This window comes from Pteropus alecto, unplaced genomic scaffold (assembly GCF_000325575.1).
Source record: "Pteropus alecto unplaced genomic scaffold, ASM32557v1 scaffold43, whole genome shotgun sequence".
Taxonomy (NCBI): Eukaryota; Metazoa; Chordata; class Mammalia; order Chiroptera; family Pteropodidae; genus Pteropus; species Pteropus alecto.
The window spans coordinates 1,682,805-1,697,449 of record NW_006435764.1 but is presented as its reverse complement, the minus strand read 5'-3'; the positions used below and the strand labels follow the sequence as shown (position 1 = coordinate 1,697,449).

At 66.1% G+C, this 14,645-nt stretch overlaps 1 protein-coding gene across 4 annotated transcripts in view; it reads right to left on the bottom strand.

The window, feature by feature from the left end:
• Window positions 1–1,823: 1,823 nt before the first annotated feature.
• The window catches only part of SLC22A18 (solute carrier family 22 member 18), a 21,599-nt gene continuing 8,777 nt past the window's right edge, over window positions 1,824–14,645 (bottom strand). For 2 of the 4 annotated variants that reach the window (XM_025046238.1, XM_006910981.3), the window contains exons 5-10: window positions 8,819–8,937; window positions 7,525–7,632; window positions 6,652–6,752; window positions 4,256–4,357; window positions 3,927–4,047; window positions 1,824–2,061 (exon numbers count right to left, since the gene is read on the bottom strand). In XM_025046238.1, coding sequence (XP_024902006.1) covers window positions 1,871–2,061; window positions 3,927–4,047; window positions 4,256–4,357; window positions 6,652–6,752; window positions 7,525–7,632; window positions 8,819–8,937 — 742 coding nt within the window. In that variant the 3' untranslated portion in view covers window positions 1,824–1,870. The remainder of the gene's footprint in view (window positions 2,062–3,926; window positions 4,048–4,255; window positions 4,358–6,651; window positions 6,753–7,524; window positions 7,633–8,818; window positions 8,938–14,645) is intronic. The other 2 variants (XM_015588905.2, XM_025046239.1) reach the window with 2 other exon arrangements.

Genomic DNA, 14,645 nt, shown 5'->3' with positions numbered 1-14,645 from the left:
ATTATTGGACTATCTATGTATTTATTTCGATGGCTGTTTGTCGTTAAACCACGTCTTAATATTGTGTTTTTGCATCAGTGACCGTTCTGAATAAACTGCTCGTGTTCTCTTTTCTACCAGCCGGATGTGGTGCTGAGGTTCCCGGGCGTGGTGGGGTGCCAGGCGGGTCATTCAGGGTGCGGATGGAGAGGGGACGCTGCCACCCCTGCCCTGCTCAAATGAATGGGCGTCTTTGAGCCCGTCCACACCCTCCTTGCCAGGCTGCCTCTGCAGAGGCCAGGAAGTGCCCTGGGTTTGGCCCTGGCTCACTTCCGCTCCAGGTCGTGACCTGGGGAGGACAGGGCTGGTGCCCTGCTTGATCTGGGAGGTCGCTCACAAACCGCCCCGCTGAGGTCAGTGTACCTCCCTGGCCCAGCTGCCCGCTCTCACCTACGGGCCCCCTGCCCAGCCCACAGGGAGGAAGCTGGCGGTCCTCTGGCTGCCTGCCCGCCTGCTCGTGACCCCACTCCGGGCTGGGCCACGGCGGCTCGGGGCAGTCTGGGGGGCAGGGCCCGCTGGCCGGCACCCGCAGTTTCGAGCCAGCAAGGCAGGCAGGGCTGGGCAGATGGAGAGACTTGTGACACTTCCGATGATGGTGTGGCGGAAGGCTTAGGACCACGATGGTGCGGTTGGGGTGGGGTGGACACGGTGTGTGTCCGGGGCTGCCCTGCAGAGGGGGTTCCGGGGTGTGTCCCTCCACTTGGTCTACAGGTGATGAACACACCAAGGGGACAGAGTAACTGGGGACACGTCACTGATCCCGGTGCCTGAGGGACGCTGGGTCGGGGAGGCAGGCGGGTGGGGAGTGACGGACCAAAACTGGACCTAAGGTCAGTTGCTAACCTGACTGGGAGAGAGCCATCGCAGGCCACCTGGGCGGGCCAGCCTAGGAAGGGGCCAGCCAGGGGCCCGGGTTCTGGGTCCAGAGAGGACACTGGTCCCTGCCAGGAGTGTCCTCCAGAGCAGGGAGTTCTGAAGGCCCTGTGCAAATGGGAGGGGACCCAGGGAGGAGAAGAACAGGTCCCCGGACCCCAGGAAGGACCCATCGCACCCCACCTTGGAGACCTCCCGCTCCTGATCAAGTCAGGGGTGAGATTCCTGCCCCCTGGGGTCCGAGAGGAAGTGGGGTCTGGCTCTCTGAGGCCCCTTCCAGTTGGGACCGTGGAATTCTCAGTTTGGGGATTCTGTGTTTTAATAGCTTTTAAAGGTGGCCTGTGGGAGGGGGCTGGCCTTCATGGGCTTGGGGTACCTGCACACCCCATCAAAGTTCTCTCCGTACTGGTCGTGGGTCACAGCGGCCGGCCGGCCTCCCCCTGCCCAGTGTCCCTTCTCGGTAGAGCCGAGGTGGCAGGCGGGGGAGGGGAGGGGACAGTGCCCCCTGCTTCTCGGGCTGGGTCTATCCGGGTCTATCCGGGTCTATCCGGTCTGTCTGTCCCCAGTGTGGTGTCAGCGCCCTGCCCTTCCCTTTCCTAAGTTTTCCCGAGCCTTACCTTCCTTATCTTTTCAAACAACCCATTTCCTCTGACAGCAGATCCAGCTCAGGACTAATGAGGCTGAGGCGTGGGGGCGGGGTGCTCAGGGGAGGCGGAGAGGGTACTTCTCATTGGACGTGGTGACAGACTCCAGGGGGCAGGAGGCACTTGGGTGATGTTGCCCTCCCGGAACCCTGGGACCCAGCTGCAGGCCCCTCCTCCAGGAAGCCCTCCGGCATTCCAGGCTCCATCTCTCAGTCCCAGGCCTCCCCCCAAACGAGATGCAGGCAGGCCTGCAGAAATCAAGCCGGAAGCGGTCCCAAGGGGATTTATTGCCAGTCTGTGCTCAGGAGCCAAGGTCACCTGGCTTTGTTCACCTCCTGGAGGAGTATCGGTTGCCTCCACAGGACCAGGAGGACAAGGAAGTTGACGGCGAACTGCACGTGGCCGAAGGCGGGGACGCCAAATCTGCGGTACAGGAGGCCACCCAGGGTGGGCCCGATGGTGCGGGTCAGCGGCTGCACAGAGGCGCAGAGGCCCAGCATGGTCCCTGTGTGTGTTGGGGGGAGGGGCATGAGTCAGGCCTGGGCAGGTCCCTCGGGGTCTCCACCCCGGCTGCCCACCTCCTAGGCCCAGCAGAGGCCTCCGCTGTCTCCCTGACCCTCCTCCCGCAGGGCCTGCAGGCCTGCTCCCCGTGGGCCACCCCTGTGCTTCCAGGATGTGGGGCTGCCCAGGAGTCCCCAAGCACAAAGGGGTCTGGGAACAGGCGTAAGCACCAGCCAGGCCCTGTCCTCCGGGGCCACCAGGGAGTTGGCAATGACATCGCAGCAGGCAGAAAACGGGGAGTTGGGCCTGGCGGTGAGAGGTCCTACCGGGTCACAGCTGTGCGGGCTGGGGTGCAAGGCAGGCCATGACACCCCCACTGTCACCCCTATAGCCCCAAGCAGCCTCAGAGGAACTGGAAGGAACGTACCCCACAGGCTGCGGAGGGGCTTCGAGGTGCACGGAGGGCAACCCGCCTGCCTCCGTGCCCCACTTCCTAGGTTCGCCTAGCTGCCTGCACCCCGGGTACCTGACACCCCGTCCCCACGCCCCTCCTGTCGGTCGTGCCTTTGTGGGTGAACGTGTGGTGGCTACTGCCAACGTGGACAACATCTGCCCAGAGGCCCCCCGGCCCCGGCGGTGTCAGAACCCAGGTCTCTGGAGCTGGAAAGCCTGGCCGGGTCAGCTGGCAGCCGCCCGGGGAGGCCCTGCCTGGACGCGGGGCCCAGCGGGGGCGTGTGAGAGCCGGCCTCGCCCATCGCCCACGCGCCCTGCAGACACCGGGAGCAGGAGCGATTTCCACCCGCTCTGTGGTCTCGTTCTCAGGCTGGGGCTGGGAACCAAGCCGAGGGGCGGGGCGAGGCCTGGGCCCTCCTTCCCCCGGCCTTCTTCCCCTGCCCCTTCCTCCAGGCCTCTGCAAAGTGCTGGCCCACCACCTCCGGGAAGCCCTCCAGAACCAGCCTGGCCCCCCACAACTGCAGAGCCATGGATCTGAAAGGCGGAGAAGACGCCTTGCCCGCCAGCTGCCCGTTCCCGTCAGGCCGCGAGACCTCAGCCAGCCCTTCCCGGACAGACAGGCGGACGGACCACGGTTAGCCAGGCCCCCTGAGCTTCCTGGTCTGCTGCTGGGGAGACCCTCACCCTCACACAGCCCGGAGGAGCCCATGAAGTCGACCGGCACCGTGCCTGGGGAGGGGTGGGGGCAGAAGCCTGGGCACTGTTGGACCCGGGGCCCCCAGTCTGGATGGGAGACACCTGGGCCTCAGGAAGGAAAGCTGGGTGCAGAGTGAGGGCTGGTGGCCCATGTCTGGGGTCACCAGCGTCCCACCAGGCGGCATGGGGCTTTCTAGATTCAACTAGCTGTGCGCGTTCCTTCACTCACTGGTCCGCCCAGGAGGCGCCTGCTCACCCCATGCGTCGCCCGCGTTTGGGGGGCCCCACGCCCTTCCGGGCCCTCTCCCAGTCCCTGCCCGCCATGCTGTCTCCCTAACTGGCGTCCGTGGGAGCCATGCAGAGCCTCGCCTGCACACCTCCACTTGGCCGGGGCTCGGCCTGGAAAGCCATCTTTCGCTCCCCCCCGTGACTGGTAAACTCCTGTCTATGCTTTAGAGCCAAGCCAGACGCCACCTCCAGGAAGCCCTCCTCCCGTCCCCTGGGTCTGGCCCCGGACTGGTCTTCAGGGCCAGGTGCAGGGCTAGCTGGGCTCAGCTGGGCTGGTTGGTGGCCAGAATTCACACCTGAGCCTCCTTCGGCCCACTGCCCCACCCTGCCCAAGACCCCAGGTCACCCACCCCGCCCGAATCAGGCTTTTCAGAGAGGAGCGCCGGGGTCTCCCCGGGCCTAGCCCCCTCTGGCCCCCGCCGCGGCGCTCACCCGTGTCCGAGGCCGAGACGGCCTTGGTCAGCATGCTGTCGGTGACTACGTTGAGAGTACACAGGCTAAAGACCAGGCCAGGCATCAGGAGGCAGAAGTGGAAGACGTTACACATCAGCACCTGGCACGGGCGAGGCGGGACAGGGCCGTGGTGATGGGGGGCCCACGGGGCCAGGGCGGGGGGCCCATCGCTGAGGTCCCATAACGGGGCTCTGGATGGGGAGGAGGCCCAGGGACTCCAGTGCAAATGGAGCAGGTGCGGGAGGTCGGGGTGGGGGGCCCGGGACCCCACTCTTCGCAGGGGGACAGCTTGGAGGGGGTGCTCTCACCATGGCCAGTCCCACCAGGCAGAAGACCAGCACGCTGGCCCAGAGCAGCGCTCCCTCCGAGAAGCGTCTGCTCAGCCGCCCGATGAGCAGGCCCTGGATGACCTAGGAGAGGGGACGAGAGAGGGTAGGAGGGGGCCTGCACTGCGGCCGGGCCCCGCCACCCGCCGTCGCCCCCCGGCCCTCCACTGCCAGCTGTACCCTCTTCGCCTCCCCAGGGTGTGGCCAGCCAGGGAGGAGCTGGTTAAGGGTCAGGTGCCCGCTCTGTGCTCCCCCCGTCCTGCCCTCGGCTCCTCTCCATGGGGGTGGAAGGAGGGGCCCACAGCAGGGACGCCCAGGGACACCAGGGACATGACTCAGCGGGCAGGCCCAGCCGGAAGGCCACTCCCAGGCCGGGGTGAGGCTCCCTACAAGTCTTCCCACCTCTTCTACCAGGCAGGCAGGAAGGGCTCCTTGGGCCTGGAGCAGTGCGCCCTGGAGCTGGGGGTCTGGCAGGCTGGGGGGCAGCAGCCACCTGGGCTGGGAGACGGTCAGTGCCGGCCTGGGCTGGGGATCTGGGGGTCAGGGCCGGCCTGAGCTGTGGGGGTCAGTGATGGCTTGAGCTGGGGGCTCAGTGACAGTCTGGGCTGTGTGGGGCTGGGGGGTCAGTGCTGGCCTGAGCTGGGGGCTGAGGGTCAGTGCCGGCCTGGGCTGGGGGTCAGTGCCGGCCTGGGCTGGGGGGTCATTGTCTGCCTGGGCTGGGAGAGGGCTGGGCCGCGTGTCCTGGGCGGGCCCAGCTCTGCAGAACGGGAATGACCACCACTGTCCTCACTTTCGAATCAGAACCACAATGTCCTGCTTGAATCCAGACTTGCTTTGTCTCAAGGGCAGACCCATGAGGCGGTGCCCTCGGTGCTGACCCAGAGGGGAGCCGCAGTGCCGGGTCCGGTTTACGTCTGGCCTCGGTGTTTCACACAGACAGAGACCAAGACCCTGACATGTCAATGTCGTCTCTCGATTGTCCCCTGAACTAAAAAAGCCGAAACTTGTGTGCCTCACAGGTTACTACGTGAAACTAGGCTTGGCAAACACATCACGTGTCCCACTGTCTCCCTATCCTCTACTCGGAGCTCCTGTGTATCCACCTGCGGCCCCTCCCTGCCCCCGGCCCGAGCCTCCACTGCCCCCCACCCCAGGGTCCCCTCGGTCGCCTGAAACCCCCGGGTCTGAGCCCATCCCCGTCTCTACCAGCAGCCAGAGCTGGAGGCCTAGTAAGATCTTGCCCAGCCTCTGAGTTACCCCTGCCTGCGGCCCCTCCAAGGAAGTCCGGTCCTTCTTGGCCCTGAAGACGGACCCCAACGTGTCTCAGAGTCTGGTCCCCTCCCCTGGGGCCTCCCCTGTCTCTGCCTGAGGGCGTGGGCACTGGAGCAGCCGTTTAGAATGGGGCTGCAACGGCCCCAGCTTTGGAGTGTTGTTATTATCGTTGCTGTCTGTCTGTCTCTCGTGCCCCTCCAGTGTGGCCGGGCCACCTGCAGAGCATAGGCCCTCTGCCCAGGTAGGCTGGGGCCGGCCCTTCCCAGGAGACACTGTTTTAGTACCGGGGTCTAGAGCAGCCCTGGGTGGGAGGCAGGGGGAGCAGTCGGCCACCGGGAATGCCACACACTTCCGGGGAGGTTGAGAGCCACCTCCCCGGCTGGGGCAGGTCCCGGGATAGCCCCTCCCGCACCCTGGCTGCCCTGAGCTGAAGGGGCAGGTCGCTGCCGCCTGTCCCCACCACTCCGCGACCTAGTCCAGACGCCCAGGGAAGGCTGGGGTCCTGGGCCCTGGCAGACAGGACACCCTGAACTGCTTCCAGGGCACCCTCTGACCCCAGGTAGCCATCTCAGGGCACCCCACAGTGACGGCAGGGGCCGCCGGGGTGCCACGTCGGCTCCTCGACTCGGCTGACAGCTGCTGAGGGCTGCTGTGGTCCCCTCACTGACAGACGGGGACATGAGACTCAGCCGCTGGGGATCCTGTCCCTCTGCACGGATGGCCAGCTGGCAGGACACAGAGCCCGCCACTGCCCTCCCACGCCCGCCTCGGTGTCTGCTCACATCCTTGTCCCATCCACCACCAGGCGCTCGGGACCGCGGTGCTGGCGGGCAGGAGGCCAAGGGCGCGCCCGCCTCCCCCGGGACGAGTCCCGCTCCCCTCTCAGAGGGGCCCCGGGCAGGTGGGTGGGCACAGAGGCCCGGGTGCAGAGCCGGCCTGGGGGAGCAGGAGGAGGCTGCGGGGGCCGGAGAAGCGGGAGGGAGTAGGGATCGTGGCGCTCAGCCCAGGGTGTGGGGGGGCCGGGGAGCAGCACAGCCCAGCGCAGCTGAGAAACTGGGGCGCGTCCGAGAGCCCGACCCAGCCCGCGGCGCCTGGTGCCCACTCACCATCATCAGAATCCCGAAGAAGGACTGGAGGTAGCTGGCCTGGGCAGGCTCCAGCTGGAAGAACTCCATGTTGATGATGGCGAACATGACCAGGAAGAGCCCTTGAGCGGGGAGGGGAGATCGAGGCTGTGCGGTCGTGTCCCCGGGGGCCTGGGCTGCATAGTCGGGGTTCCAGAAGCCCTGACCGTAGTCACCAGGCCGTCCCGGATGAGGGCAGCCGGGAGATGGGGTCCCAGGCTCCAGACACACCTTGACCCTCAAAGGATTCTTTTTACTAAAACTGGTGACATGGTTCCAGTCCCCAAGTGGGGTGCTCTTTATGTGTCCCAAAAGGCCAGGCTGGATCGGAGCCGGGGCCGGTGAGGACCTGGCCAGGCAGCCCCTGCCTCAGCCTCCCCCCTCCCGCCCAAGGAGCCACAGCACTGTCTGCCAGGGCAGACGACCTTCTGCTTGGCGAGGGGCCAACCCTCCAGCGCCATCGTGGGAGCGACTGAGCGCCTTTGACGGCGGCCTCGCCAACTTCTGGGCGCCGCTCCCGGCACCCAGGTGGGCCCTGGCTGGCTACTGGGCACGACCACGGTCACTGACGTCTCAGCGGACGGCCAGGACACAGGAGTCGGCCGAGTGCTGTCTGCCTCCTGCCCTCCGCCTCTCCCGAGAAGCCCCTGAGCCAAGGGCGGGACCGCGCCACGTTTGAGCAAATGGCTTTCGGGGCTGCGGTGAAGGGGAGGGCGCCGGGAACGCATCTCCACCGGCCAGGCTGTCCCTCTCTCGGGGGATGTGACCGGTGGCGCTGGGAGAGAGGTGGGCACGGAGCACAGGACACAGGGCAGAGGGACAGGCAGGCTCCAGCCGCCCGGGGGTGGGACTCACCGAAGGGGAAGCCGCAGACCACCTTGATGAGGAACACGGGGAGGACGCCCGGCTGCAGCAGGAGGCGGGTGATGGTCTTCAGGTCGAACACGCCGGCCTGGGGTCCGCCTGGGGCAGGGGAGGCTGTCAGGCCCACGGCCGGCCCTCCGCCCCGCAGCCTGGCTGCTGGGGGGCCAGGCCGCAGGCACCCCTGCGCCCCAGGCCCCTCTCGGCCCTGACTCCCACCTGTCACGGCCCGGGCTCTCGGCCGGTTCCCGCCCATGGGAACGGGAGCCGATGACGCCCGGCAGCCCCTCTGCCCCGGCCGCCTCGGTGGGCACCTGGCGGCTCAGCCCACTCCCAGGGCTGCTTCTCAGGCCCGAATTCCAGGAGGTTCTCAGACAACACAGCGCCTCTGCTCCCAGGCGATGGGTGAGGCCCTCGCCCCTCCAGCCCAGGGGCCCTGGGCAGGACCACGACAGGCCAGGGAGTGGGGGCCACTCTTGGTGCCAAGTGACCACCATGTCCTGCCCTACTCCCCTGGGGTCCCCGATATGTTGGCTCCTAGTTCCCTGCCCTCGGCAGGCCCTGCCCCCACCCCAGGTCCACCGTCTGGGCTCTTTCTGGATTGTTCCATCACGGCCACTGCTCAGGGGCCTGCTGTCCTGGCGTGGCTTCCAGGTGGGTCTTTGTCACAGAACGTGTCTCAGTCATGGGGCAGTCTTTCTTTGCCAGGCACGTGGTGGCTCGGCTGGGACGCCCTGGAGGGCCGGGGAGGCGCGCAGGCCCCCGTACCCTCACCTGGCTGCCCTTTGCCTCGCCACCCACCGTCCCCTGCCCTGAGCTGCTCCCGAAGCCAGCATCCTCCCAGCACCTGCTGCTCTGGGACTCAGCATCCGGCTGGTCACCCCGCCCCACTCGCCGGCCTCCCCTGGCCTCCCTGGCGGCCCCACCTACCCCCTCCACTGCCTCGGACATAAGCCTGTCTGACGGCCACCTCCATGCTCGCCTCCGTGACTGCACCCAACTCAGTTCTAAGACCGTGGGCACCCCGGACGGGCTCAGGGGAGGAAGGAGGGCGTGCACGGCCTCTGCATCCCTCCCCGTGCCCTGCAGCACCCCCACCTCAGGGGCGGGGAGCCACTGTGGACACTTTGGCATATCACGGTCTCAGCGGACTCACTGAACAGAGGGCCTGGGGGAGGGGGCCCAGCCGGAGGTCTAGGGTGCTGGCTGGCGAGAGGGGAGGCCCCACGCCTCACACCGGGGGAGTCCCAGGCCTGGTGTGCCTGGTCGGGGAGCCTGGGGGGCTTACCTGGCGGGGCAGCCGGGCCATGGGCTCCGGCTCCTTTGGTGTTGGCGGGGACGTAGGTGAAGCTGAGGATGGCTCCCAGGAGGTTGGCCACAAAAGCCACCAACACTGGACAGTGGATCCTGGGGGCACACAGGGCTGAGGTCTCAGGCTGCGGGCGCCACCTGTAGCATCGCCCCCACCTGCACCTCGGCAGCTGAGAACCCCTCACCCACAGCCCACAGCCTGTGACCTGGAGGGTGGGGACCGGGACTCTAAGGGCACATTTATCAAGTGACAGATGAGGGGACAGATGAAGTTCTCACCCGACCTCACACTGCGGCTGCGGCCCTCGGTGTTCATGGCCCGCAGGCCCCAGCAGCTCCGAGGAGCCAGGATGGGGAGCCCCGGAAGGGCTGAGCAGATCCCCGGGGATGGTCGGCTCCCAGCTGCCCAGGGGTAGGGAAGGCCCCAAGGGCAGGCCTGGTGTGCCGGAGACCTGGGGGCCTTAGCTCCAGGCCATGTCTTCCCTGGAGGGGTTCCCCAGACGTTGCAGCAGAAGTGGGGGGAGCGACGGATCTCACCCCGTTTGCAGAGGAGGAAAGTCCTCCTCCCTATGGTGAGGCTGGGGGGCCTCCTGGGGTAGAGGATGGCAGCTGGAAAGCAACCGGTCCCCTCGATGGCTCAGGTCTGGAGTGAGACAACGTGCAGGCTGATGGGGGCCAGGGCAGCAGGAGGGGATGACAGGGGACCAGGGCCCAAGGCTTGCATCTCAGCTCCACCCACATGGACGACACGGGACCCCAATGTCACAAGGGTTGCCACACCGGTGAGGGTGGGCCTGCCCCTTGGGGGGCCTCAGGAGCCCCCTTTCCATTCCTCTTCCTGGGGGGGCCGTGCACTGGGCCTGGGGGGGTCTTGGCCCCCAACACGTGGGACAGCCCCTGAGGCTGCCTCCCTACCTGCCCACGCCGTCACCACGGGCCGTGACTCAGGCTCTCCCCTTAGCTTTCACCGCTACGGGGCCTGTGCCCCCAGGAGTCAGCCCATGGGACCCAGGCTGGTGACCACAACCTTAGTCCCTGGGGAGGGCTGGGCAGGCCTTGGCTGTAGCTCCAGGCAGCCCATGTCGCCTGGAAACACTTTTCCCTGAGGAAGGACAGGCCTGGCTCCCTCCCAGGGCGGAGCTAAGGAGCAAAAGGGGAACTTGTCACTGCAGAGACCTCTAGGCCTGGCCCAGCTGCTCGCCTCCCCTTCCCCTTAGCGGCAGAGCGGACCCCCACACACCCTGCTCTGTGGGGCCCCAGGCTTCCTCCCCAGTGGGCACCGTCTGTCCCACGGCCAGCACCCTGCCCCCAAGGGCAGGTGGGCCTGGCTGGAAACCTGAGCCGGGCTCCCAGTGGATGTGACACTGTGGATATACGTGACCTGTTCACAGGGACAGCCAAAGGCCTGCCCCAGACCTCACCAGAGCCCCGAAATCTGCCACGGTCAGGGCCTCAGGGCACGGGTGTGAGCGAGTCTGTCTCCTGGGGGATGCCCCTGCACCCCGAAACACACCTAGCCACGATCCGCCCATAGCCTCCCATGAGGGGCTCATGGAGGCTTCTCCGCCCCTCTCACTGCCTCTCACAGACAAGCAGGGCACACGCACGCACACACGTACACCCACACCCCGAAATCTGCCACGGTCAGGGCCTCAGGGCACGGGTGTGAGCGAGTCTGTCTCCTGGGGGATGCCCCTGCACCCCGAAACACACCTAGCCACGATCCGCCCATAGCCTCCCATGAGGGGCTCATGGAGGCTTCTCCGCCCCTCTCACTGCCTCTCACAGACAAGCAGGGCACACACACGCACACACGCATGCACACACGCATGCCCACACACGCAGACGCACCCACGCATGCACACGTGCACACATGCACGCCCACACACGCATGCACATACCCACACATGCATGCACACACATGTACGCATGCATGCCCACGCACAGACACGCATGCACCCACACACACGCATGCACATGCACACACCCACACATGCACGCACATGCACACCCACACACACAGATGTACCCACACAAGCACACATGCGTACACATGCATGCCCACACACGCATGCACATACACCCACACATGCACACACCCACACACATGCACACACATGCACACACATGCACACCCACACACGCAGACGCACCCACGCAAGCACACACGCGTACACATGCACGCCCACACACACCCACATACGCATGCACACACATGTACTTACGCATGCCTACACACACAGATACGCATGTACCCACACACACGCGCACACATGTACGCCCACACACATGCACACACGTACACCCACATATGCACATGCACTACCTGCACACACACCACCCACATACGCATGCACACACACACACATGCACACCAACATGTACACACACACACGTGTGCCACCCACACACCCCACACACCACCTGCTGCACGCACACCCACACATGCACGCCTGTGCGCACCCACTCACACACACACCCACATGCACACACACACCGTACACACACGCACGCACACGCACATCCAAGCCCCCTGGCGAACCTCATGAAAAGGTCGAACCAGGGAGGCGGGCGGGGACCAGAGCCTCCGCCGCCCCTCGTTTCCTGGGCTGGGACCTGCCCCGGCTCACACAGCGGGTCCGTGTGGAGCTGGCGCTGTCTGCCCACGTGTGCCGCTGACCTGCCTGTCTCCCATGGGCCGGTCTCCGCCCCGCTTCCCCCAACGCCCACTGCCCAGGAGGCTGCTTACTGCGGCTTCCTGACCTCGGGGGGCCCAAACACACGGGTGAGAGGGGGCGCTGGCCCTGCAGCCCCGCCTCTGGCCGGCAGGAACCGGTCCGTGACGTGAGCAGGGACCCGTCAGGCGGCTGGCCCCAGGGAGAAGGGCTCTTTCTTCATGAGTCTGGCCTCAGAGGTCCCCACGTCACCGCTCAGGGCCGGAGGACAGACCCTGCGTTCTCTGCAGCCGCTCCGGGAACATGGAGGGTCAGAGGCGGCCATTGAGATGGCTATGTTGGGAGGCTGGTGGCAAGTGAGGGGCGGGTGGCAGGGAGCCAGGCCACTTCTCCTGGGATCCCGCCGTCCCCCGCATGGCGGCTGGTGAACTGAAGCAGCACAGGGACCCTGCGGGGCGCCGGGAGGGGGTAGGCGTTGTCCTCTGCACTCGGAGCTGTCTGTAACTCCCCCAGGACACAGTGCCAGAGGGCAGAAGGGGGAAGGGAGAGGCGGCCTCGGGCCTGGGCCCTGCGAGTGTCCTCCAGCCGCGAGCCCACGCGTGGGTGGCCCTGCCCGGGGCCTTCTGTTCAACGCGCACCCAGAGTCAGGTCCCTCTGTGGCGGGGCCAAGGGCAGAAGGCTCCGGGGCTCACTGGACTTACAAACGAGCGACGGCCACGAGAGCAGACACCACTGAATGTCCTTGTCCACACTCCTGGATGGACAGGAGGCTGGACGGACAAACTCACAGATGCCGGGAAAGGGCGGCCGAGTCCTGTCCTGCCCTTCTCTGTGGCTACCTGGATGGGTGACCTCCTTTCTTCAGATACGAATGAGGGCTGAGCTCACAGGTGCCACCCTCCCAGGACACTCTGTCCCCCCCTCTAAAGCTGCACCAGTCCCTGGGGGCTGCTCACTGTCCTGGAGCCCAGCCTACAGGCCACGGTTCCTCAGGGCTGGTGGCCAGCGCTGGACAAACCACAGCGGCTGCAGTCGGCCCACGTGACCCTGTCGGAAGGGCAGGGCCTGGCCATCTGTCCACCCCATGCAGTCTCTGTGTCCTCTCTGCCTGGCCCCATCCAGTGCCAAGGTAACCACGACCAATGGGGGTGGAGCTGCCCCCCCGACCTGTTCCAAGGCTCTGAGAGGTGACACTATGTTGCCAAGGTCCCCTGGCCTGGCTGAAGGCTATGCAGCCCCCTCTTGTCCAACCTGGGGGACAGGCTGGAGTTGGCTGGGACCCAGCTTCACACGATGTCAGGACAAGGGGTCCTAGAGTGTCACAGGACATCTAACCTGGGGCACAGGGCAGAGAAGTTGCCCTGCCCCACCCGACCCACGCCCCAGAACACTTGGCTGGGACCAGGGACTGGAACCCTACCCGCTGGCGCGGGATTCTCATGGGGCCTCCCTCTGGCTTCCGGGTCCCAAAAAACGGCCCTAAAGCCATGTCCGGTCTCACCTTTGGCAGCCTCTGTGTCCCCGAAGCACCTGAGCCCTCCACTCCTGACAACACAGGCCTCTGAGCAAGCCGAGCCCCGTCCTGCTCAGGCCCTGTGCCTGGCACACTGCCCGAGCCTGCCCCTCCTTCAACGGCTGACTTCTCACTCAGGTCTCCGCTGAGGTGCCAGCCCCATGAGTTCTGGCCCTTTGCGCCCTGTCCGTGTGCCTCCTAGTGCCTGGAACACCCAGGCTGTGTGTGCAGCGTCTGAGCATCTCCCCGACTGACTGGTGAGTCACTCCTGTCTCCTGCCCCAGAGCCGCTCAGGGCAGCCTCGGTGCCTACTCATTAACCCACAGGGAAAGCTGTTGTGTCACCGGGCGGAAGCCATCTCTCAGTAGGACAAAGGTTCCCCATGCTGTTGCCCAGACCAAGGGCTGTGTTGCCAGCCTCCTGACCCGAAGCGCAGTGGGTGCCAACCGAGGCACCGAGGACCCATGGGCGCAGCTTGTGCTGGGCTCAGAGCCGGGCCATGCACCAGCCCGTTAGTGTTCGGGGGCCAGCAGCTGGCACTGACGCCCAGCTTCGCCTGACCTCCAGGTGGTCTGTGGCCGGATGCTCCCCCAGCCAAGTGCTCAATTCTCCCAGGCCCATACAAGTGGCCGCCTTGTGGGCATCTGTCCAAATTCCAACCATTGCCAGGGGACAGAACCCGTGGAGCCTAGGTGGCGGGCCCAGCTGTTGCCACGACTCGCAAGGGCCACGCCGGGCTGGCCCTGGCCTGGCTCGACATCCATCCCAGAGCCGAGGGAGTCCGCCAGCCCTGACGGGGGTGCCCTGCCTGCTCTGAGCCAAGATCTGCTCATCTGTAGCCCCGCCCTGTCTGCCTCTGGCTGGGCCCTCCTGACATCTGGCTCAAGCCCCAGGGGTGTGTGCCTTTGACCGGCTAGCACAGTCCACCCCTAGACACACGGCCCTCTTGGGGGACAGAGTGTGATAGAGGTGTCTCCAGGCTCTGAGGTGCTGGGCTGGCGGCCGTGAGTCACAGAGCCGCCCCCCGCCACCCGCTAAGTGAGTCAGGGCCCAGGTCAGGCCTCCCAACCCAGAGCTCCAGGCCGAGCCCAAACCAGTTATACTAGGGCCTGTCTCATAGCCCATGGCTGCCAAGGCCACTTACTCCCTCCACCTGTTCCCCAGTGCGAGGGACGGTTTACGGCTGGGGGTGGGGGAGGGCAGGGAGGCCGGGCAGGGAGACAGGGTATCTGCCCTTGCTCTGGGGCATGGGGGTCCGGGAGCCCACGTGCGCTGGGCCTTAGACAAGGACTGGGAGCTCTATGGGGAACCCCTGCCCTCTCTGGGGCCTCAGTTTCCCCACCCATCAAAGGAAATCCCAAGGACATAAAGTGCCTTAGATCTTAGGCTAAGAGAGGGAAGCTAATGTAGCCTTCAGGAAGGTGAGGGCCGGGGAGGAGGCGGGCTCGGGAGCTGCTGGGAGGGAGGGAGGAGTGGTATCTTCTAGGTCAGCAGCTCTGCTGGAGAAAATGCCTGTGATGGACGGAGGGGCCGTGGAGCGGGGCTGGCGGGGAGCCAGCGCGTGTGCGCGCGCGCGTGGGTGTGTGCATGTGTGCGTGTGCAGGTGTGCATGCTGG